General features: G+C 46.3%; 2 protein-coding genes across 3 annotated transcripts in view; one reads left to right on the top strand and one right to left on the bottom strand.

Annotated features, from left to right (window-relative positions):
• LOC135401158 (prestin-like) overlaps positions 1 to 17,266 on the bottom strand; it is a 75,018-nt gene extending 57,752 nt beyond the window's left edge. Inside the window, exons 1-2 of one of the 2 annotated variants that reach the window (XM_064633385.1) lie at positions 17,167 to 17,266; positions 11,296 to 11,374 (exon numbers count right to left, since the gene is read on the bottom strand). In XM_064633385.1, the coding sequence (XP_064489455.1) occupies positions 11,296 to 11,374; positions 17,167 to 17,220 (133 nt within the window). In that variant the 5' untranslated portion in view covers positions 17,221 to 17,266. Of the gene's footprint in view, positions 1 to 11,295; positions 11,375 to 11,509; positions 11,736 to 17,166 lie in introns of those variants that run through there. The other variant, XM_064633389.1, reaches the window with a different exon arrangement.
• LOC135401165 (uncharacterized) overlaps positions 1 to 24,995 on the top strand; it is a 110,360-nt gene that overhangs the window by 59,114 nt on the left and 26,251 nt on the right. The window contains exons 2-3 of the mRNA XM_064633404.1: positions 23,203 to 23,270; positions 24,425 to 24,571. Coding sequence (XP_064489474.1) covers positions 24,524 to 24,571 — 48 coding nt within the window. The 5' untranslated portion in view covers positions 23,203 to 23,270; positions 24,425 to 24,523. The remainder of the gene's footprint in view (positions 1 to 23,202; positions 23,271 to 24,424; positions 24,572 to 24,995) is intronic.

The raw sequence follows: 24,995 nt of genomic DNA, 5'->3' as shown, positions 1-24,995 counted from the left end.
CACATAGCCCGAAAGGAGGGCACAGAGGTCGTTATCTTACAAAGAGGTTGTGCCCTCCACGTGTTCCCTATTTGGGATTAACCTTCTTGGTGATTCGGTGTATGGTTGGAGTTGTCCACAAACTGAGGTCACTCCTACTGCATTGTGGAGCCGTCCCCGCTATAAGTCATGGAGCTGCTACTTTTAACACAGGGTTGTGTCCACATGCACCACATTGCAGCACATACGCTTATGTGCTTGAGTGTTGCCATTTCCTGTACGCTGCAATGGAGGGACCATGGCCTGCTACAGCAAGCATCTTTGAGTATATGGACGAGAAAAAAAATGGTAGCGTGGTGCTTAGATGTTGGTTGGTTGGTTGGTGGTTGGTAAAATAACGAGGGGAGGTTGAATTCGCGCAAGCGAATTCGATCTGCTACCCCCCCCCCCCCCGCCAAAAAAAGGAAACGGTACGACTGCACCACAGAAGGTGCGAGCGCGCCGCAAGAGTTCACCGGGGCGAGCGTCTCGACCGCGACCACGCAGGACCGAGCGCGCCGTTCACATCAAGGATCATAGTAATGTCCACACACCGTCTAGTATAGGGTTTCTAGTCCAGATTTCACAATGAAATTGACAAGAGCATTGAAGGCCGCGTCCCTGTGCTTAGCGTCCCATACGCCTAAGACTTTCTCCATGCTGAAGTACCTGCTGTCGAGATGGCCAAGGGTCTGCCTCAAGATGCCTCTTTGTGCAGCATGTTTTGGACAATGCATGATGATATGTTCAGTGTTTTCCACTGTCCCGCGCAGTAAACAGTTGTGCGAGTCCACCTTGGCCACTTTATGAAGAAACGGGCGACCATAGGGCACATTCAGGCGTAGACAATGCAGGAGAGTTTATATGTGTCTGGGCGTTTTTGAAGGTATGGTAAAATTCAGCTCCGGGTCTAGCGTGCGCAGCAGCGACGGACCACTGTCGGCTTGGTGCCATTTTGTCCTGCGGATGTCATCAGTCATAGATTTTAGGAGAGTTTTGATGTCCTGCTTAGAAAACGTGACTAGATGTTCTAGATGTCTTTCATGCGCCTCGGTGGGAAAGCTTATCTGTGCGTCAAGGAAGTCCAAGTCCAATTTGAAAAAGCACACCAAGGTATGTTTACTAACTTCTCGTTCCGGGCAAGCTCAGTTCTTTTTGTAACAACGCTGTAGAGCTTTTTAGCGGTAGGCTTGTTTTGTGCTTTATTTGCTTTAGGGGAACAGAAAAAGATATACGGGATATCTACCGAAGCGGCTTCAGTAAATCTGTAAGAATGGCCATGCAAATTACAGCCTTCAGGCGACCTACGTGATTTATTATTTTGAGATATGATTTTATTATTTTTGTTTCATTTATTATTTTGAGATATTCATTATTTTATTATTATGAGACGTTTGAAGTACGTCATCAACGATGTTGTTCGTTTCTCTCATAAAAAGTAGCGCATGAAGTATCGCGTTACTTTTTACGAGTAACGGTAGCGGTATTCCGCTACTTTTAGGAACGGGTAACGATATCGAGATTTCGTTACTTTTTGCTCAGGTAGCGCGTATCGGTATTGCGCTACCTTTTTCGGGTAGCGGGTACAACACTGCCCACTTGTAGTCGCAGGCTTTCGGGACCTGTACGTCTACGTAGCGAAGGAGGGAGAGGACAGAGCAGGCATCGTGAAAACCTTCTTTGATCTCGAAGATGTTTGCCGCGAAGATGAGTGTTTGCGAAGATGCGATGTTTGCGCGAAGATGCTTGCAAGGCGAGGATGTTTGGTCGACGTTTGGTTCGTTGGTGGTGTGTTACTGCCTATATATAGTGCTCCTGCCTGCCCTGCCTCAACATGTTGCTCAGAGGAATCTTACGTCCTAAGCCGGCTTCACAGGGAACTGTGCCGACATTTCCTTAGAGCGACTGACGCTTGACCCAGAGAAGATCATACACTCAACTTGTTTTCAACAAATCGAGGGAGAGAAGGGTGATTGTCGCGGCTAGGAACTGTGGCGGAGGTTTAAGAGTATAGATGTTACCATCCGTTGATATTTCGTTATAACTATCACACAAGCGTAATTTCCTATTTTTGCCTTCTGATCTCGAGATCGCGGGTTCGAACCCGGCCGAGGACGCCAGCAACTTGGTGGCAGGGTACAAGTTGCTTAGACACGCCGTCTTCCGTGAGGGACGTTAAATACGGGGTGCCGTGTGATGAGCTTTTATCGCACGTTAAAGAACCCTCAGGTGGGCAAAAGCAATCCACACACCGACCGCTGTGGCGTCGCTCATGATCTCAGTTGTCTCACGACGTATACCCCCAATTATTAATTGTTATTATTATTATTACTATTTTCATCAAAGCTTCGATTCATGTAATCAATGGCTGTAAACGCACGCTAACAGAGAGCAACGCCACGGGATGCAATAACAGCAAGCGTTCAAAAGTACCTTAATGATTGCGACAAAGGGCGTGAGACATTTAGTATAAAGCAGAACTCTTTAATTTTAAGGCCATTTTTAATAAATAACGACCGAAAGCGAACGCGCAGTATCACTCCGCTCATTCAAGATGCTCTGGACCTACGCTCTAAAAACAGAAGGTGGTGGTGGTGATGGTGTTGGTGAAGGGCTTGCCGTTGTCAGCCTCACAGAGGTGGGCAACATCACGACTGACGCCCTGGTGGAATGTGCGTCCTGGGACGACTTCTAAAGGAACTCAACTTCAGAGCATAGCTCGGTGAAGGTCAACCATTGCACAGAATGACACCTTTATCATTTCCGATTTCCGGAAAGCGCGGGGCGTACGCCTTTTTTGGAACTGCATAAATGTTCCAAAATGGCGTACGTCTCCAGCTTTTAACCAATCAGGGGCAGAACGATGTCATCCCGGGGATGGTGATTGGCTAAGAGTGTGCTATGTGGTGAAGTTCTGTTTCTGTTTTAGAGTTGTGAGGCCGACAACGGCGAGCCCTTTCACCATCACCATCACCACCACCACCACCACCTCTGTAGTTAGAGTGTACACACTTGAAAACGTAACATAACACTGTGAATAACAACCATAACACAGAACGATACCGTTATTTGTGAAAAGCACGGGGCGTATGCCTTATCGTGACAATTAACATAACTGCATAGGTGTCACAAAAACACGAACGCCCCCCGTTTTCAACAAAATCAGGGAAGCGAAGGATGTCGTTCGGGAATCGTGATGATGATTGGCTAGGAGCGTGCTATGCGGTGAAGTTCATTTTTAAGAGTGTGCGGGAATCAGAGCTATCTTATCAAAAATGAGGTCATCCGACCGCACGTCTCTCCGGGGCCCACGTTTTCTACTATGAATTTCTATCATGGTTGGTGGACCACCCTGTATATGCCTACGGGCCGTTAGTCACATGTGACGCGCACCCGTTAACGAAACTGTCACTGCCATCCCATTTCTGTGCCGCTCCCACGCATGGTGTCGGGTTTGTACCTCTCCTGTTGGTATGCCCGCTCTATTTCCCTGAACTTGAGCTGAACCCTGTGCGGACGTGTGTGTCCATCCCTTAACGGCATATCCGCGGATGGCATCTCTCTCCCGCCTCTTCCCGTCGGATTTAGCCCCTTAGAGCTACATGCGTGGTTTCATAGTGCGTTTTAGTGCATCGTACACTATCGCCTTTGCGCACGTAAGGGATAGCGCGGTGGTTCTGCGCACTGCGCGAAGCACTCCTTATGGTTTGCGCGTGCGCAGACGCACCAACGGTATCCCTTACGTACGCAAAGGCGATAGCGTGCGGTGAACTAAAACTCTCTAATATCAGCGAGCGCGCTTCGCCGAGCGACTGATGTGCGGCTGTCAAATTTTTGCCGAAATCTTGTGAAAAACCTCGTAATCTTGATTGGAATAGGACGTGTGTTATGGCCATGTAGGCTTCCAAATTCGGGAGACATTTGCTGGGCAATTTTTCGAGTTTAATTAGCGTAGCCCTAACGCAAACGGCCTCAATCTGTGGCAAAATTCTGTATAAGTGCATTCCAATAGTTTCGTAATTTTTTGAAATAAAACATATTTTTAGGAATGGAGTGACGTCCTCCCGTGAGACACCCTGTACGTCATGTTCACTGACTGCATTTTTTTTTGTATTCATTCTTTGAGCGCCGTTGACTCGTGATAGAAAATAAAATAAATACAATTTCTTTAAAAGTTCGGAGCGTCACTAGATGTTTAGCGTATCAGAAGCGCAAGGAGACTTCAGCACATCGCATTATATGAGCCCGTGCATTGACGTATTTGTGGGCAAATAAAACAAAGGATAGCGTTTACGAGAGACGAGATAATAAGTAAGGATGTATTTCGAAACAAGTGTCGTAGCAGATATAGAAAAAGAGGACAGATAATCTAGTAGTTCCGCAAATGTTTTATCCTGCGGCACGTGTACATATTTGAGATCTGGTTCAATTTATATATTACACGTATCTGCGAGATCCTAGTATTACTAATTTTCTTTTAATGCGAATGAACGAATGGAGGCAAGGCTCGAGGAAAAGAAGAAAATATATTTTCGTGTCGGTTGCCGCGTGGAATTGTATTCATCGATGCTGGTGTCTCCAGGCAACACTGGATAGCTATGTTTGCGGACGAAGTCATCATGTATGGCCCTGAGGTTAGTAGAATGAAGTAACATTTCCTTGAGCTTGAGGAACGCACAGGACGATGAGGACAGCACAAGTCTTGAGTCTTGCGTTGTCCTAACAGTCTTATGTGCACTCTTAGAAAAAAGTGCGGAGTAGTTACACCTTTTAGGAGGTAATAGTTGTCGCATATGTTGTGCCTAAAAGGTTGCACCTGAGCGAGGGGGGCGTACGCCTTTTTGTAGCAATTTGAATATATGATAATTGCTTTTACCACCCTTTTATACCCTTTATCAGACACTATGTTGACCTAGGTGGTAACTATAAAAGTTACCACCTTTTCACACCCTTTTTTCTTAAGAGTGTGTTCCTCAAGCTCAAGGAAATGTTACCTCTTTCTACGGCACACCAGTTCGCACGCACCATTCTTATTTGTTCATCAGCAAACATTAGTGCGTTGCGCGCAAAAGGCAAATATGAACCAAGTGACGCCATTAGGTGGTTTTAGAAGAGAGTACCCGAGCGCTTGAGGTCCCAGGGGAATTCGAAGTCGACACTGCGCATTCCAACAACCCAAGAGGTAAGGTTCTTAGTTTTCGGGTTTTATGATTTTTCAAATTCGGGAGGGAAAAATCGGGTACTATTTACGCACGAGAATTCCGGGAGAAATCGTGCGCTATGATCTCTGTTTGACATGTTACCGGGGAGTTTTCGGGTGAAACGAAAGGCACATGAAACAAGCCACTGCTGTCTGTGACAGTGGGACGAGAAACAATAATCTTTTTATTTCCGCTCAGAACTGGGATAATGAATGACCGCGGTATTCAAACACTTGCCCGAGCTCCACAAAAGCTTGCCTGTGACTCCTGCAGGAGGGGATCATAAACGGAGGACAAATAGCTCTCTTTTGCTGATATTATGATTCACTTTACCAACGGTTTACCGAGAAGGAGAAGTTGAAGGACCGTAGATATCGGGTTGTAGCAGAATTCTTGAAAATTTGTTCGGGGGGGGGGGGGGGGGACCATCGTGCAAAATCTGGTTTAACCCGAAAAAGAAGAACCCCAGGTATGCGCAATTTCGCAGTGGCGGATTAATTATTTCTTTTTCCCCCAAAGTCCGTCTCGGTATTCTTCCACTCTTTATTGTCAATTTCTGTGGTATCCAGTTGCGTCAGAAAACGTAGTCAATATCGCGACTTGGTCTTTCTTCAGCATTTTGAGCAGATTATATATACTAAAATCCATCATTGGAACGTCGCCCGCGTGCGCTCTGCTGATGGGTGCCCAATAAGGCCGGAAATAAGGCGGCGTTTGTGTTACAAACTCATATATTTCTATCTTGCCATGCGGCGAAAAAGAGGGAAAGAGTTATGGAAATTGCAAGGAAAAGGTTGCTTTCTTTACACCTAGCTCGCACACTCTAAAAAAAAAGGGGGGGGGGTTGCCGAAATAGTTAGCCTTTGCTGGCCACACACGTGTGGGCATCGTCACAACTATAGCACAAAAAAGAGAGAGAGAGAGAGAGAGACGGATGAAGGATAGAGGATGAAAGGAGGAGATGCGTAGAGGATGCACGAATTCGTAGGGGAGAGCGAAGTAGTAGAGGGGTCAGTGAGCAAGACCCGCCTTCTGCAGGAAGAGAATAAGGTGTCTTGCTTTAGCGGAACGTTCGGTAGAAGAACCACCGGGGTAGACGATGTCCGCTAGCGTGCCCGAGCTGGAGTGAGGGAGATGGGCTTCGCGCGCAGAATGGTATGCTCGGCAGCCTCGCAGGATGTGCTCGATTGTTTCGGGTAGGGGATGATGGTGGTGGTGGTGACGGCTTGCCGTTGCTGGCCTCACGTATGTGGGCTGCGTCACGACTGGAGCCAGGATGAGATGAGATGGTGTGATAACAGATGAAGGAATGATGAGGGCCGAAAGTTAAGATTGGGTTCGGGTAGGGGAACTTCACCACATAGCACGATCTTAGCCAATCACCATTCCAAATGACATCGTTCTGCCCTTTGACTGGTTAAAGACGGGAGGCGTACGCCTCTTTTGGAACACTTCTGCCGTCCCCCCTCCCCCTCCCCCCCAAAAAAAGGAGTACGCCCCGCGCTTCCCACAAATCGGTAGTGATAAAAGTATCATTCTGTGCAATGGTTGGCCTTCGCGGTGCTCTGTGGTGAAGTCTGTTTTTACGGTTCCGCTACAGCAAGAAACCTGTTTGCAGTATGCGGGTATTACTCAACGATCCCTCTAACACTTTGTACACCCCAACGAATCATTATCATCACCCCCCCCCCCTTTTTCCGTTTTTATAGTGCAATTAAAGGGGCACTAAAATGCGAAAATTTCTCCTAGCGAAATGAAAGTTGCCGCTTCTTTGACACCAACACAAAAGTAGCGGGATTAATCGGTCGTTTTGTCCGTGAGTCTCGTTCCTTTAGTATTGATGTGAAAGTAACGGCATCTTTTATTCCGCCGGGAGGAACTTTTTCAGTTTAGTGCCCCTTTAATATCATTTATGAAACCTTTTCACTCGACATATTTACTGCCTTCTACTTTCTAACAATAGCTGTTGTCCGCCTCTCATTGGTTACCTCCTTCTCCGATGACGACATAGTCAAAACGACGACAATCAGATAAATTGGACAGCCAAATAGAAGGTCACCCTGGCCCTGGTCGTCTCAACTTTCATCGCTGGGAAACATGCTACGTGCATTAGGAGAGCAACATAGTAAAAGCAAGCCGCAGAGTTAGAGCCACGGTTTATCGTTATCACAGTCGAAGTGCTACTGCATACTGCATAGGGCTATAGGCGTGCTGCTGGCTGTTTTCCCTGTTCAACTCGGTGGAATAAAACGCTGCGGTTATGTGCGCTCTCCCAGCTTCACGTGTGCAACTTAATTGTCAGCCAGCTGTACTATATGCGTTGGTATGGATTCCAAGCGCAGTAGTCATGCTAGCTGTGACCATACAATGGGCGGGGGGAATAGCGTATAGGGGAGAAGAAGCGAGATTAGCCTCCACAGATTGCTAACTAATTCAAACAACTCAGGGAAAAGAGGTGCTGACGCCACACTCTAAAAACATAGTTTCACCGCACAGCACGCTCCTAGCCAATCACCATCCCGAATGACAACGTTCACTCCGCCGATTTCGTGAAAACGGGGGGCGTACGCCATTTTTTGCGACGATTATGAAGCGCGTAATGACACAAAAATGGCGTACGCCCTCCGTTTTCAGGAAATCAGGGAAAAGATCCATGTCACTCTGGATGACGGTTGGCTAGGAGCGTGCTATGTGGTGAAGATCATTTTTAAGAGTGCGGGAATGGAACCTGGATGTTCTGGTCTGCCTCGGCCAGTTCTCGTTGTTCACTCTAACTACAATGACCTGTTCGGATATACTTATTCGATTCGGACGTCATACGTATATGCATTCCTGAGACAATACGTCACCGCATAGCACGTTTGACTGTTGGAGGCCAACAACTGTAGCCGTCATCACACTCGATCTGTGGAAAGCGCAGGGCGAACGCCATTTTGTGACAATACGTAACTGCATGAGTGTCACAAAAGGGCGCAGGCCTCCCGTTTTCAACGAATCAGGGGAAAGGAACGATGTCTTTCGGGTATGCGGTATGATAATTGTCTACGGCCGTGCCATGCGGTGAAGTTCTGTTTTCACATCTAACACTTTGCACTAACTGACGAGCTCACGCACCCTCTACGCGTCTCCACCGTTCATCCTCCATCCGTCTTTTTTTTTTTTTTTGGGGGGGGGGGGCTTCAGTCGTGACGACGCCCACTTCTTTGTGGCCAACAACGGCGAGCCGATCCTGTCATTACCCCCCCCCCCCCCCCCCCCGCCCCCCTCCTTTTTCTGTTTCTGTTTTCAGAAAGAGAGAGAGAGAGGGAAAAAAAATAAAATAAAGATCTTTTATCCATATGTTGGTAGACATGGCCTGCGTAGAGAAGAAATGTCAAAATGTTTCCGACAGATGCCTGTTTTTTTTTCTTCTGCTTCTGTGACTGAGACATTTTTTTTTCTTCTGAGACACTGTTCCACTGCATGAGAACGTACAGCGGAAGACTTCCTGCACACAGCACATGCATTCTATACCACTCGGCACGTGAGTACAGGTGTGTGTCTGAGAGAGCCGTCTACAATTTCTTAGCAGTATGAAGACTGCTCTGAATTAGTCAGCGCAGCAAAGGTCTTTGGAGAAATTACTCACGTAGAGAGCATTGTTCGTGCTTTAATATAATGTACATTGCACCCTCTGATGCACGCCTTGCGATAATGAAAGAGAAAGGTTCTATCCGCAAGCCTTGAAGATGGACAGAACGGATGGGTTCACCTAATGTAAAAAGTCGAGGCTCTCAACAAAGTACACGTTATGTATCGCAGTCAGTCTTGGACCTGATTTATCCAAAAACTGCCATTTATTTATTTATGTTTTAAGTTGAATGTGTAATAAGTGGAAACCTTTTAGAGAAAAATCTGCCACCGAAGCGGGCCATTTGTTGCAGTAATTAGTTGGTTTCAGTTTACACATTTTTGTCGCGGCTGGTAGCGGCGAAGTGCAAAAGGTCGTAATTCATTGGTGTAAGGACATAATTCATTGGTGGACATAAGAGTGGAGGAGCGTCCTTTTGCGCGTCACCGCGACCAGCCGCTACAAAAGTATGTAAACCGAAACCAATTAATTACTGCAACAAATGACCCGCTTCGATGGCAGATTTTCTCTAAAAGGTGTACACTGAAGGCCCCAAAAGGGGTAGTACCCAAGTTTGCAGATACGTTTGTCTCTTTGTGTTAACCCCCCTTCGTCCCGTCTCAGTGCTGCGTCGTAGCGACATGAACTGCTTTAGAAGTTATGTTTTTTCACGAAACTCATTTTAATTCTTATTTAAAGAATGAGCGGCTCCAACTCATTCACACGGTGCGCAGGTTGTAGGCGGTATCGGACAGATATGGAATACAGAAGACATTGGAATATTTTCAATGTCTTTCTTTGGTTCCAAGGTATGGAATTCCCTACCGTTGCATATCAGAACACTGTCTTCCTTTTTTTCAGTAGACGATTTCAGAAATTGCATGGATGGCCCGCCAGAGAGCGCCGTGCTGCGAATGCCCCACTGCACCTTGGGATTTAGTTTGAATGAGTCAGACAGAAGAAGAAGAGCGCAAACGGTTTCGGTGTTTCCTCCTTCCTTCGAGCAGCAGGCAGGCAAGCACGAATGTAAACCTGTAAACCATTTCCCACGACGCATTGCGCGATGCGCGTGACTTGGGCGACGGAGGGCCCCCATGCGGAGCACAAGGGCAATATCTGAAATCGCCTATTGAAGAGATATTCCCGTCTATATCTATCACAATGGTAGTGGGACACCAAAGCTGTATGATTTAGTAATGCTCTCCTCCTTTCTTTCTTGGCATAAGACACCCTTTATATGACTTATGCAATTGTTTTATCTATGTCGGTAATGCTCTTTGCTTACTACAGGTTGCACCATAATGTTTCACTTTCCTTGTCAATGCATTTTTCTCAATTGTTTGCCAATCTCTTTTTTTTTCGTCTTTCTTTCCCACAAGGCTTGTTATATTCATGTACGTCTGTGTATCTACTGCTGGGTCTGTTATACAGGGCACACCCTCACAGTCCCTATTGTAACTCATTGAAACTCAGAAAGAGTAAATAAAACCTGAAACCTGAAACTTGTAAAAAAGGAAATTCTTCGATTGGTGCACCAGTTCGCGAATTATTTAGCCCGGGGATTTAACTGAGACACCCTGTAGAACGTTAGTACATGCTTCATTTGTCTCACGCACAAAGAGGAGTGCATATAGGCCGTGCGTGCGTGGTTCCAACCCGGGTATAATTGTAGGGTATGTGATCATAATTTCTGCTTTCCCGTATATATGCCATTTGGTGAGCAGCTTTTTAACCTGAAGGGAAATGCATGGAGAATAGATGATTCGCAATGCATAGAGTTATAGGATAATGCTGCGCTGATCTTCTGTTTACCTCTATGTGATGTCTCTTATTATGCAGCGCGACAAAATTTTAATCTGAGGACGTCTGTAGCATCGCACAGTTCTGATGGTGCGAATAATGTATGTCCATTATGGAACGCTAAAGTTAACGAATTAAACCGAGAACAAGATGGATTGGAATTGTATAATCGGTTCGTATTAGCTGGCCTCACGCTATGTGGGACCTACACCTTCATATTTTTCTCTGCAATCCTCCTCGTACATCTCCTCATCATTAAATCCCTCTGTATCCCACTTCTCTGGGCTGTCCTCTCTCCACCTGTCCACGTCTGTACGTCACTGTTGCATCGCGGCGCTAACACGGAATGAAAAAAATAAAAAATAAAACAAGGTGCACATGTACAAACAAGGAAATGAACTGTAGTTTTTTTTTTCTTTGTAAAAAAAATTACCTCGACAGGAACGTACGTCCTCTCCCCGCGTATCAAAAATGAGAATTTTTTTTCTTGCATTTATTCAACGAAGCAGTCAACTCCTTTCGAAAGTTTAAAGAGATGCATCTCCTTAGACTTGATCATTCACACAAAAAATGTGCGAAAATTTCCCCAGAAAAAATACCTCCTCCTCGCTATCTATATATACACATATATACGTGACAGAAGAAGAAGCAATAGTTGTGGCTCACCCGATATAACACTGACGTGGATAGTGTGTCTCCTGGCTTCCATGCTGTCCCGTTGTCGTGCGTCCGCTGCCCACTGCAACTGAAAGTCGGGAAACGAATGAAGACCCGCTCTCCTCTTCCAACCCCCCCCCTCCTCCTTATCGTGGACTACAATTTGCCAGTCGTAAAGGCATAATTTCAAGGACGCGCTTCCACATGAACAGAGGGATCTTACATAAAACGAGTCTCGTGGGTTGAGCTCCTGTTGCCCGTCTGCTTATCGGGTCCCATCCGATAAAAGAAGAAAAGACAGGTTCAGGAACCGGTAAACAGTCGAGCGATAGCGATCGGCCTCTGCGGGATTGGTTGATCGGCGGAACGTTGGGTGCGGGTTACACGCAGTCTGCGGATGCGACTTCCTTCGGAGTAGAGGGTGCAGGCATGAGTAGGAATGAAATCTTGCTTTCATGCCGTCAAGGCGGTGGCTTATGATGAGTGTAACGGCGTGCGAGCGATGGAGGTAGCCGGGAAGGGGAGACACTGTTACCTGTCTGACGTTATTCACAACGTAACTGTGGGACGAAGGTGGGAGAGAGAGGGAGAGAGAAGACGAGCAAGAAGGATTCCAGACATGCTAGTGGCATTTGTGCTATGTGTGAGGAATATTGAAGACGTTTCGTTGACTGTTCCAGGGTTAATCTGGGATATTTGCGGTCGTGGGAGTATAAATGCGCGATGCTCGAGCTGAGGCGAAGGGTATAACCGTGCATTGTGTTGCTCGTGCGGTAAAAAGAAGTGTATGAGCGATAGAACTACATGAGAAGAATAAGAGATTGTGAAGGTTGCACAAAGGAAGAAATGAGAAACCGTGCGTGTGCATTACAAAACTTGGGCTGCCCTATCGTGGTTTGTCCCACAACGTGACGTCATAGCAGTGTGGGTTGCTGAAGATGGCATTCTCCGTCAAAGCGACAGTCTGGATACTGGGTACAAAGTTAAACAATGATAATAATATTAACACAAGAGAAAACACGTTTCGTTGGGACGATGGAGTCACGCCGTTTTTTCTATGGAAATGAGATTATTGTTAAATTCTCGTTCGAGATTTGTCCGTAATTTCAAAGAATAATTACCGATGACCGACTTGACTGTGCAGCTGCCATTCTAAATGGGCTCGCCACATTCTTCAGCTCATTCTGTTGAAAAACCAGTCGTGCTGAAGACTATGGGAGGTGGTGGGTCCGAATCCTACCACCGGCTGTACTGTCTGAGGTTTACCCTGGGTTTTCCGAAGACTTTTCAGACGAATGTCTCAGCCACAGTTCCAGGCACAAGTCGGCCCGGTACGCATACTAACCCCCTTGTCCGCCACTCCTTCCAGCTGTCCTCTCTCCATCTCTCCACGTCTGTCCACCGCTCATAGCCACAGTTGTTTCGCGGCGCTAACACACACAAAAAATATGCGGAACTATACAATTAGGCGGTTATATAAATCATCTCAGCCATTCGTGACATCTAAGTAGCACATTTCCAGTAACATCCCATAATGCTCCCGTATATGTAATAATCCCGTAACACATTCTGTGGATTTCACACACACAGACACACAGACACACGCACACATGCACACATGCACACACACATACACGCATGCACCTACACACACACATACACGCATGCACACACACACACATGCACGCACACACATGCACACATGCACACATACACATGCACACATGCACACATACACACATACACACACATATACACACACACATCACGCATGCACACACACATACACGCACGCACACACACACGCACACATACACGCATGCACACACACACACACACACACATACATACATACACACACATACACGCATGCACACATACACATACATACATACACACACATACACACACATACACACACACATACACATACACATACATACATACATACATACATACATACATACATACATACATACATACACGCACGCATACACGCACGCATACACGCACGCACACACATACATACACATACATACATACACACATACACACACACACACACACACATACACGCATGCACACACACACACACACACACACATACATACATACACACATACACGCATGCACACACACACACATACACATACATACATACACATACATACACACATACACACATACATACACAGCAGTTCACACTGCTATGGTGCCATTGCCGTCTGCTGCTTCCATAGCATCGTGTGACGTTTGCGTCCTTGCCCTTTGGATGCTAGCTCTACGCCAGGAAAATTCCCGGATGCTTCTTCGCAAGTAGATTAAATAACGTTGCCAAATTATCGTGCGTAAACTTGAACTTTCTCGCGGAACGCCCGCGAAATTCTTCAGCCACAGAATTAAGCGACGATTTCCCTTTCCCTGCATCTCATTATTAACGTTCACTGCACGAAACGAGATGATAAACGATTGTGCTTGACTTTCACAAACGTAGCGCACGCGTGCCATCACGTGAGAGTCATCCATTCGCCAATTTCAGACAGATGGGGATGTCGAGGTAAAAAGTAGAAAATCCGGAACACCAAAAAAAGATAACTCCTGCCAATGAGCAGTTGATCGGAGTTCACGGACATTCGTTACACCATAAAGAGCGCGCGCTGGCGCAACTCGATTGAAGTTGACGTTTCTCTTTGCGGTCCTCGGGGCCTCCTTCCACATGCGTTTTCTCAATCGAAGCCGAGACGGTGTCGGATAAAGCGGTGAATGTCGAAATAAGACGTAGTGAGTGGATATTGCGTTATCGGTGCGGAGTAAGAACAAGGCACTTCACGTGTGTACAGTATGCGATTGTGTACTGAAAGCGATATACGGGAAGTGTCCGGGCGGTGCCTGGCAGATTTCCGGTCATTGTCGCGGTATCTGATTGAGTTTGTATTTCTCAAAAACAGGCGACGAAGTGGCTGGACAATGTCGTGAGAAAGAAGGCCGTACCGATTATAATGATAGTGATAACTCACGGCTCTTCTTCGAACGACAGCTGTTGTCATGAGCGAGTGGTCCTAGGGAGCTTCCTTTGCCTTGGAAACGACCCTTGCACGGGCCAACGTCGCCTAAGCAATTTGCACCAATGTCACCGGTTTGCCGGAGTCCTTGTCCGGGGTCGAACCCGCAACTGTCCCACCAGCTCTGTGGCTTTTCTCAACCCAGAAGAATCGAAGCAGACGGGCACGAAAAATACACCCCAATAGCCGAAGCTCTGTGGCGGCGCGTAGAGAATATGTACTTGGTGGTTTGCACTGCGGCCTCCACGGGTGGCGCCGTCACCGTGGAACACTGATGTCTCGCCGAGACACACTGTTTGTGCCGACCCAAGATCGTGTCACTTCCCTGCGCCGGGCTGACGAGTCCCAAAGTAGGACGAAATAGCTGTACTCGGCTGGAATTGCACGATCAACTTATAGAGGATTAGATATAGATTAGGAAGAAGGAAGAAAAAAAGGGTGGAGGTTGGTTATAATATATATATATATATATATATATATATATATAATGTATATACCGGGTGTTTCAGTTAAATCCTCGGGCTAAATAATTCGCGAACCGGTGCACCAATAACTTATCTGTACAATATCTGATACTGTACTGGATGATGCCAGTACTGGACAGCTGTTTCGGCCTTGTTGGGCCTCATCAACAGTACGCAGGCAGGCAACGTTTGAGTGGATGGCGTCAGAAGGTCTGACGCCATCCACTCAACCGTTGCCTGCCTGCGTACTGTTGATGAGACCCAACAAGGCCGAAACAGCTGTCCAGTACTGGCATGGCGACGTTTGAGTTACAAACATATGCTATACGTGCAGCCAAAGAGCTCTGGCTATTTTTTTCCTTTTATTTATATATATATATATATATATTCACACATTGATGTCTCACAGAGACACACTGTTCGTGCCGACCTTAGAGCGTGTCACATCCCTACGCTGTGTCGATGAGAGCCAAGAGGCTCGAAACGACGTCCACAGCTGGGATGTGGCACGCTTGAGTTGTAAACACACACACATATACGAATATACATTCGTAAAAAGTAACAATGAGATGAGGTGGGTAAAGGACCAACAAACTGCATACGCCAAAACAAGATTCTACAAGCACGCTAAATTCGGCAACACAAAGCGCGTTGTGTGCACCCATTTCCGCCTTAGAGAGAGTACTCGTTGATGCAGCAACGGACGCAGTAGGTAATAAATTGCATATCACGGAAAAAAAAAGTTTTTATATGGTATGTCATTTACACGCGTAACGCCGACAGTACCCGCATCAACGTCGTACCAGAGCATGTAAAATCCGCGTCTGTAACCGCCCTACTTGACCTAGGTGTACCCGGACTCGCAACCGCGCGTATATCTAATATATCCGCAAAGCTGCGGTCATCATACTTATAGAAAAAAAAATCCACATTACGAAAATATTATGTTACACATGTGTTCCCTTTTCAGCATGCTAACCATTCGGGAATATGATGGCATCCACAACTGTCCATTACATGACATTCTCGAGTAAACCTAAACATGCCCACGCCACAACTTCCGGTGCCACGAAGACTTCCGGTCCTTCCGCGACTAAGGACGCCCGGAACCAGCCGCCACCCAGAATTATATCACGCTCTTTCCTGATTTGTTGAAAATGGAAGGAGTACGCCTTTGTGTGGCGATTTGAATTGCCACAATAAGGCGTATACCACCCTCTCTCTCCGCAAATCAGAAGCGATAAGTGTATCAATCGGCACAGCGGTTGGCGCAGAGCGTGTTTGCTGTGAAACCGGATGTCGTTTTGGCACCAAACCGGAAGCGGTGAAAATGGCATGTGTAAGATGCAGTTAAAGACACAGCAACGCAAAGGGTGACACGCACCGACACTTTTCGATTCACTGCGTGCTCTCAGTTATGGGTTCATCTGGAGGACGTAGACAGACACTATAATGCTCAGTTGCGGATAAAGTGCACGGTTTTACCGCACATTATCAGTGCGTATTTGAAAACGTTTTATTTCCATCCTCAGTCTAGGACCCAAGCAGCACAATGTACTTAAAGTCGAGTGCAATAGGGGAGGACGGGTAGGTGGAAGACCTTGAACAGACTCTTGAAACTAAGGAACGTTGATAGGACACATACCGTCCACCCCTATTGCACTCGACTTTCAGTACATTTTGCTGCTTGGGGATGTACACTCTTAAAAATGAACTTCACCGCATAGCACGCTCCTATAGCCAGTCATCATCTCGAATGATATCGTTATCTGCCCTGATTTATTGAAAACGCGAGGAGTACACCTTCTGTGTGACAATTATGAACAGCACAAGTGTCGCAAAAAAGGCGTACGCCTCCCGTTTTCAACAAATCGTGGCAGATAACGATATCATTCGAGATGATGGTTGGCAAGGAGCGTGCAATGCGGTGAAGTTCATTTTTAAGAGTGTATAGCGCGGATACGTACCACCCTCTGCGATCGGGATATCAGCGGGTCGGCCCTCAAGAACGGCGAAAATGCACTCTAACAACAGAACTTCACCGCATAGCACGCTGTCCACGCCACGAATGATAGTGCTATCGCTTCTGATTCGAAGAGAGATGGGGGCGTACGCCTTTTTGTGGCAATTTTCATATATCCAAATTGCCACGGTGTGTCTAGACGATCACAAAGGGTATGTCTGGACGATGGTGCTCTGGAGTCGAGAAAGTCTGAGCTGCACGTGGCAATGCAACCAGGTGGCTCGCTGAGTCGCAACAACGACTCTCGTCGTGAGAATATTTGCTATAAACTACTAGACGAAGTGGCTGCCACGATTGTATCCAAGTCGGCTAATGTTCCTAATATACTCACAGTGGTCGGAGACACCCAGTTAAGTTCTTGCATCGGGTAGAGCTCATGTCCCATGTGCAGGCGTTGTTTAGATGTAGGTTTACGCGTATGGTGTGTTCACGAACAAAGCGAGAGTCATGCTTGTTGTTTGGTGCTGTAATGCACTTGAAAAAGTATTTTTGAATGCGGCCAGCGAAGGGCTAGGAGAGCTTAGCTAAATATAAAGGAGCACGATGAGGAGCGGGTGTTTCTTGGCAAGGGCAGCAAATGACGTAACGGGGAAGTAATTGCAGAGGTACAGGTGTCTCTCATTGCTCAATCGTTATTCAAAATGAGATCGCCCTCCTGATTTCTCGAAAATTCGGGCAATGTGCGATTTGTGACTTTTCGAGTCTGTGCTGATAGTGAGAGAAATGCACATTTCCTAACATGCGAAACCATGACGGTATCATTCTATACAGTGGTCTTGAACCTGTTCATGGGGTGGAGTTCTGTTTGTGGAGCTACAGTGTATCAGTTACTGTCAGGCTAGGCTAGGCTAGGCTAAGATAGGCTAGGATTGCCAGCTTCTTCAACACCCAACAATATTCAAAAGGAACGCGGATTTTATATCGTGTTGTTCGACAAAGTCCCGTCATGGCTTCTACCTTCAGCACGTCCTCATTATCTTGCTGACATCTAACGAGAGGCATATAAGTCACTGCTATATATTGATGTACGTATTATCGAGAGTGACATCGGACGATTAAGGCTCAGATGAGTTTCTTTTCACTGCACAAAAGACGTCCTACGCGGCACGTACGGATCGATATCGCTTCGGAAGGGATGATTGTTTCGGCTGATACGAAAATTTGCGGGAGACGTCATGCAGTGTGAATGTGAATATGAAAGCTTCCTTCTGGCATTTTGGAGCTTGTCTAGCACTCACTGCGATGCAAGACTTTATTGTGAAGTATAGTACGTGTACAGAAAATTGCCAGTTCTTTGAAGCTCGGCACGTCAAATACTACTCCTTTCATAATAACGTGCGACATCCTCAGTGTGAAGACTTCAAAGCGTAATAATACTTTTTTACTTTTACTTTTTGTGAGCCAGTAAATCAATGACTCGCATTTATTTGAAGCTCTTTGATGCCGTTCGCGAAGAAGTGGGCGGTGAAGAACTTTGACAGCGTCGAAAAAAAAAGAAAAAAAAAAGAAAAGAAATATTGAATTATTTAACATTGTCCTTCGCGCCTTGTGGACAGTATGTCTCACGAACTAATACAGCCTCGTACCACAGTGAAATGTGGTTACCGACTTACAGCGATCGTGCTGGTTATATTTCACCACCACGTTTGTACGACGGCCATGTTGAGAAGCAGCCTTCAGTTTCCCTCTCCAAATCTTTTCGCTTCGTCGAATTTCCCTTAAGAATACTAGGACTGCTATCAAACACGCAAGAGCGTCTCCATGGGCGTTCGAAATCATGCACATGTGTGGCAGGTCTATGGAATCTAGCCGCGTATCTCTCAGTGCCAGCAATGATTCAACACGTGCTGACTGTGACACGAAAGGCAAAGGAAAGCGACTCGCTTATAGAGATCGCGTACGAAGCTGCAAGTAGCTTAAGAACGTCATTCGCGATCTTTTCTGCGTTTTACGTTTCGCGCCGCCGTCATCTTTTGAACGCCACGCAGATGGACATCTGTCAGGCGTTCCCACTTTACTACGCTGACATTTGCAAACAAGTGTCGCTTCGCTGCTTCTTTATATCCTTCTTCTCTGTGACGTGCGGCCTGACGGGCGCTACGCTAAGGCTATTCGTCAAGTACAAGAGTGCGAGTGAAGTGTACTTTCACGGGTGTCTGTTTGATCTTGCGGGCGGAAACAGCACGACGTGCAACGATCTTGTGAGGACAATTCCAATAATCTGTGATGTCAGCCACAGCATAAGCAATTTTCTTGCAGTCTTCTTCATACAGTACATCATCGGCTTCAACTGTCTTCTACGGGCTATCGTCGAGCAGTTTGGAAGAAACCTTAGAGCCACGTGCGCGAGGAGGCCTTTGGAAGAGGACGATCTTCGCGACTTACGCGTTCAGTTTATCAAACTGACTCTGCTCGTACGAAAAGTTAACGATACCCTGTCTCCCCTTATTCTTGTCTGGACAACAGACATTGTTGTGTCGACAATAATCTTGTGTCCATACATGATTCGCAATATTTCGACACGAGCGTGGACGGAAGTGTTGTTCCTGATAGGAAACTGTGCTTACTTCGTGCTTCTCTGTGTTTCGGCGTCCAATCTGAACGGCGATATCTCGAAATGGTTTTGCATTGTCCAGAAAACGAAGACGTGGTACATGAGGTGTGACGTTGACTACTTGACGCAGAGCTTGTTTCTACTTGAAGCGTTCCGTAGCCTAAAGATGACTGTATCTGGAGGTGGCTTCATAGTGCTCTCCAACGGAACGTTATTGACTGTGTTTTCCAGTGTGGTGACGTATGCCTTCGTCGTGTTTCAGTATACAAAAGCAAAGGCCGAGAATATGTAGACTGTTGGTACTACGATCGTGCACATTTCTCTGTCCAGCAATCGGTAATCTCGGTAATAACTAAACTAAACTGTCTGTCCTGTCTTGTCTTGTCCTGTCTGTCCTATATATCTTACCTATCTGTCTGCTGCATGCGTAGGGCTGCAGGCCTGCTGCGTTACGCTATGAGATCGGGCCTCGACGATGGGTGCTTTCTCCAGGCGTCTTTATAGATTTGATTCTCGAGTGCCAGTACACCGCGTGAGAAAATACTGCGCGCGGTGGCTTAGATATTGAAACAGGGTTCCTATAACTATGTTTAATGTCATTCCCTTGCTCCTTTAAAGATCACGCTGTGAACGTAAGGCGGAACATTAGTTGTGTTGACGTGTAAATGGGATCCTCTGTGCAACACGTTAGCATACATGTGCCTATGGGTCGTACACTCTAAGAAAAAAAGGTATGATTTTCTACCCATTTCGGCATTGCAACCACGTTTCTACTCCAACCAGTTTTACCTTTTGGGTATAACTGCAGAGTAGAAGCAAACAACAGAGTAGAAACTGTCGTTCTACCAGCTTTGGTAGGAAATTCTACCATTTTCTCTTACAGCAAACGTGAGAGAGAGGAGCAAGGGAAAGGGACGCCGCCGCTTATACTGGCGGGGGAGAAGCCTCGTGTGGATTGGCACGAAATGGTAGAAGTACCGTCCTGCTGCAATTGTGGGTATAGGAAATTCTACCTTTTTTTCTTAGAGTATATGAGGCTGTACAGTGCTTTCAACTTGACGTTTTTAAGAGTTCTTCACGCAAGTAAATAGTGATAGCGCAAAACATGTGCAGGAGACGCCGAAACCCTATAGGCTGTGTCGTTTTGTCTCTGTTTGGAAATGCCTGAGAGATAAATTAAACAGGCCTGCAACATGCAGCATGGAAGGCATCTCAGCCTGTAAGTACACGTGCACGCGTAGTAAAATGGAATGCAATGCGGCCAGACTTGCCACAACTCCTTACTCCAAATAGTTGAAGGAAAATAATAAAAGCTGTTCACTGTTGAAAAACGAATACTGCATGTCATACTACACTTCATAAACGACGGTGGTGTTGACGTCAGCAGCTTACTCTAGAAACGGAACTTCGCCATATAACACGCAGAAGGCTATTAGTATAACCATCGCACCGTGTGGTACCGTTATCTCCCGGATTTGTGGAAAATGTGGGGTGTACGCCTTTTTGTGATAATTAATGTAAATGAGTAAGTGTCACAAAGAGGTGTACGTCTCCCTGTTTTCAACAAATCAGAAGAGAACGCGTTGCCATTCGGGCGGCCCTCAATTGTCATTGAAATGAGGGATCATTGAAAACTCGTACAGCGCCCCAAGCGTGTAACGTGTCAACCTGTCAGAGAACATTAGATTCAATGCTCTTTGAGTAGTTGACACGTTACATGCTAGATGGCACTACACGCATGCTCAATGCCCATTAGCTTCAATGATCATTGAAGATTGTCCGCATGACATGGGCGGTGAAGCTTTGTTTCTAGAGTGTTGTCAACAACCATTCCGAACGACATCGTTCTTTATCCTGATTTGCTGGAATTCGACGATAGACGCCTTTTTAGGACACTTTCAGTTCATGTTAGTGGTCACAGAAAGGCGCACGTCCCCCTGCCGTCCTTCCAAATCCAATGATGATAACGGTGACATTCCGTGTCAGTGCTTATCCTTGAGCGTGCTATGTGGTGAAGTTCTGAGTGCACATGTGTGACACATGCGGAAAACAACATGTGCACGCAACGTGCATTCTAAAGGCGTCAAGGTGCGTGTGTGTGAAGTCGCTTGGATAGCGACAACTCAACATATCGGATTATGCAAATGACCTAGGCACGCTTCAGCTGCACGCTATACAGCAATTTCGCAGCTGTACAAATGAGTCCTCGTTTATTTATATGCCCTGGTGTAGGCTCGCCTCGCGTCCGGGCGGAGTCAACGAGGCACTGGACAAGGGATGAAATGCGCGTGGAGTGTTTTCGCAACGGTCAGCGTTGCAAGCCTTGTAAGTGCAGCAGTGAAGACTCCTGCTGAGTTCTGCACCAAGCAGAAACAAGTGGTATGGAGCCACGGGTTACGCCATGCTAAAAGTATTTACCGTTGCTTTCCTTCTCTTCTATTCATTCATTCGTTGCACTGCGGAAACAAATGGGAAATGAATTGTTGTTGCGCCGTAAGACGAATTCCCTTGTCGTCCTAGAGTGCATACGTCGTTCTGGACGTTGCGGGTTGTGCTAATTATTCCGTTACACAAGTTGGAGCGCTAGTGCTTGTAGTGTGCGTACCTGTTTCCATTCAAGAATAGATCCAGGCGTAAAGATCGGACGAACCCGCGGATGAATGTCCCGCGACCCGTTATGATATGAGCTCCCTTCGACGAATGCGACATTCTTGGCTACAGATTTTGGCTACTGGCTACTGATTGGCTACTTGGCTACAGATCCTGCGCCGTTTTATTCCGCTTCTGCCTCAAGGTATACGTTCCGCTGTAACGCTGATTTAGTGGAAGTTTCCGCGGTCTATAAACATTGGACATTGTAGCTGGCCGAAATTGCGGGAGCGGTTATCAGAACAACACAAATATGTACACTGAGGTGAGCAGCAGATGTGTTCCCTTTTATGTGTCTTGCAGGCTTAGAATACAATGTGTTGTTGACGTAGTGATGAAATTTATTGTTCTCAGGGGCACGTAGCCAAACAAATTGACCTCGTGTTTGCCGAATGGAGCATCGTTCTGCCAAAACAGATGCTCTCACCGGCTCAAGAGTAGGTCAGAGTACGCATGGTTATCGTCCAACAGAACATCACTTCTCTCATGTTCAATCTGTCCATATACGACATGTCCGCAGTCGGCGATGTCCATGCCGTCACAGCAGCGTGCTGGAATTAGCCAGCTTCGTTATGCTGGGTATTCACTATAGTTTGTCACTATTAATGGTCTGTGAAGAGGGGGGGGGGTAATGGCAGGATCGGCTCGCCGTTGCTGACCACACAGAAGTGGGCGTCGTCACGACTATAGCCACAAAAAAGAAGAAGAAAAAAAAAGGATGGAGGATAGTGGATGAAGGGTGGAGATGCGTAGAGTATGCATGAGTTCGTCGGGGAGAGCAAAGTGTTAGAGCGGTCGTTGAGCAAGCCCGCCTTCTGCAGAAAGAGAATAAGGTTTCTAAGGTTCTCCTTAATGGTCTGTGAAAGATGACGACTAAGCGGCAATCCGACGAATGAAACGGTAGTTGTAGAACTGTAATATTATAGTTATAGTCTAACAAAAAAAAAAGAAAAAAAAAAGAAGAAGACTGCGGCAAACTTCCATTCGGGACAATTCCACGCCGTCGTCTTGCATTATATGAACCATTTCTTTGCACACAGTTGATTGTCTATGACTTAACTTTTTGGTGTTGTGTACTTACAAGATGCACAGCTTCTTCTGCATGGGAGCACATGTGTACCCGCGAACAGGAGCCCAAGTAATATATGTCAAATTATGTTTCAGAGTTCCCTGAAGCTGCTTTGACAAAAGTGCTGAATTGCTTTGGAACTACAGAAGCAGACGCGAAAAAGGTTGGCGAATATGCTTTTCCCCACGACGTATGTGTCGAACGGGTATTTAGGACAACGACTTTTCGAACATACCAGTCGCTTTCAGTTACAAAAACGTTGGGAAATGTTTGTTTATGTATGAAAAAAAAAAAAAAAAAAGAGGAGAAATTGTTGTTGGGAAATGTTTCCCGAATGCTTACTCAAATAGTTTATCGTCTTCAAACAAACGAAGATGTCAGAGGTACTTCAGCTGTTGAACACCATAGTTGTCGTCTGTTACGACGAATCACTAAACAAGTGGCTGGAACAGAACGGATTGTTTTGCGCATATTAACTGATGTCGTGTTACAATAAGTATGCATCACGAGCCTTGCGTGAAAGTTAGCCTTGCCTCCCTTTCAAGCTATCGCAGCAGTCCCTAACACAGCTGGCAGTATAGCCACAACGTTGTAGTGGATGAGGCAATTAAACACAGAAGGACAAACACAACAGAAGCCTCACAAACACCAATTGCGGACTTCAACCGCTATCATTCAACAGCAGTAGCCACAACCGTTTTGCATGCATGGCGCGCATTATGCATCACTAACACGGTTATGAGCATGAGAGAACTGATGTTCTGAGGCTGGAACAACATAGAAGGACAAATACAAACACAGCCTCAAACCTTTGAGGCTTTGTTTGTATTTGTCCTTCTATGTTGTTCCAGCCTCAGAACATCAGTTCTCTCATGTTCAACAGTTGCCGCTGGCGTCTATCCCGTCATATGAATGTGTGTGTGTGTGAGTGAGCAAAAATGTAAGAGTGAAAGGAGGATGATTGAGGGAGAGTGGCTGGTTTGTCCCTTCGGATGACGCGGCCTTGGAAGTCGCTGGCGAGGTGCGTTAGCTTAGCTCAATTGGTAGAGCCCTGGACCGGTAATCCAGAAGATGTGGGTTCGTGTCCTAGAGCTGGCTAACCTTTTCAGTGACTTTCATCTTTCACGGTTATGAGATTATCTCACAGACTTAGAAGGGTACAAAATCCAGCAAACCGATAAGGAAATATGAAGGGGAGCGCCTCAGGACGAAAACCGCCGATATTTCGAACAGAGACTGTCGGTCTCTGTTCGAAATATCGGCGGCTCCCGTTCTGAGGCACCTCCCTTCATATCTTACAGACTGCTCTCCTTCTAGCACGACGATGCCCTTGATGCACTACGGGAAAACGCCTTTGCTGCTATCCTGCCGTCAGCCGACAAGAGCAAGCTGGCTGAACAAGCATGCATAACCTTGATGGCACCGTACGATCCTACGAGCGACATCACCAAGAAGAAAGCACTGGTGAGAGTTTCTTTTTCCTTTGTTTTCTTTTTTGTGGCAGGAGCCAGCAATACTTGTCCAGACAGAGATCGCATGTCAAATCGGCGATGAAAGACAAAACTACGACATGACCTGACCTAACAAAACCAAACCAAACAGACTATATACGTTGTTTGCATTGCTATTGGGCATTGATCTTCAGTTTGGCCGTTCCAACCTCAGAATAGCTATACTGTCCTTCATAATCAGGGTCTCTTCTGTATATCGACAAGATTGGCAACAATGATCGCCTTTGCTATGCTTTCATGCATTGTGAAACTCTTGTTAGGCCGTTAGAATAATAGTTTTGTTCAGAAAGAATGAAATGTTCGAAACGCTAGCATCTCTTAGATTAGATTAGATGCGAAACAAATATCTAGGGTAGTTGGCCACGACGAGGTCAGGA

The sequence above is a fragment of the Ornithodoros turicata genome, chromosome 7 (assembly GCF_037126465.1).
Source record: "Ornithodoros turicata isolate Travis chromosome 7, ASM3712646v1, whole genome shotgun sequence".
NCBI classification, from domain to species: domain Eukaryota; kingdom Metazoa; phylum Arthropoda; class Arachnida; order Ixodida; family Argasidae; genus Ornithodoros; species Ornithodoros turicata.
Note: the sequence above shows the minus strand (reverse complement) of the source record. Positions and strands in the feature narration are given on the sequence as shown.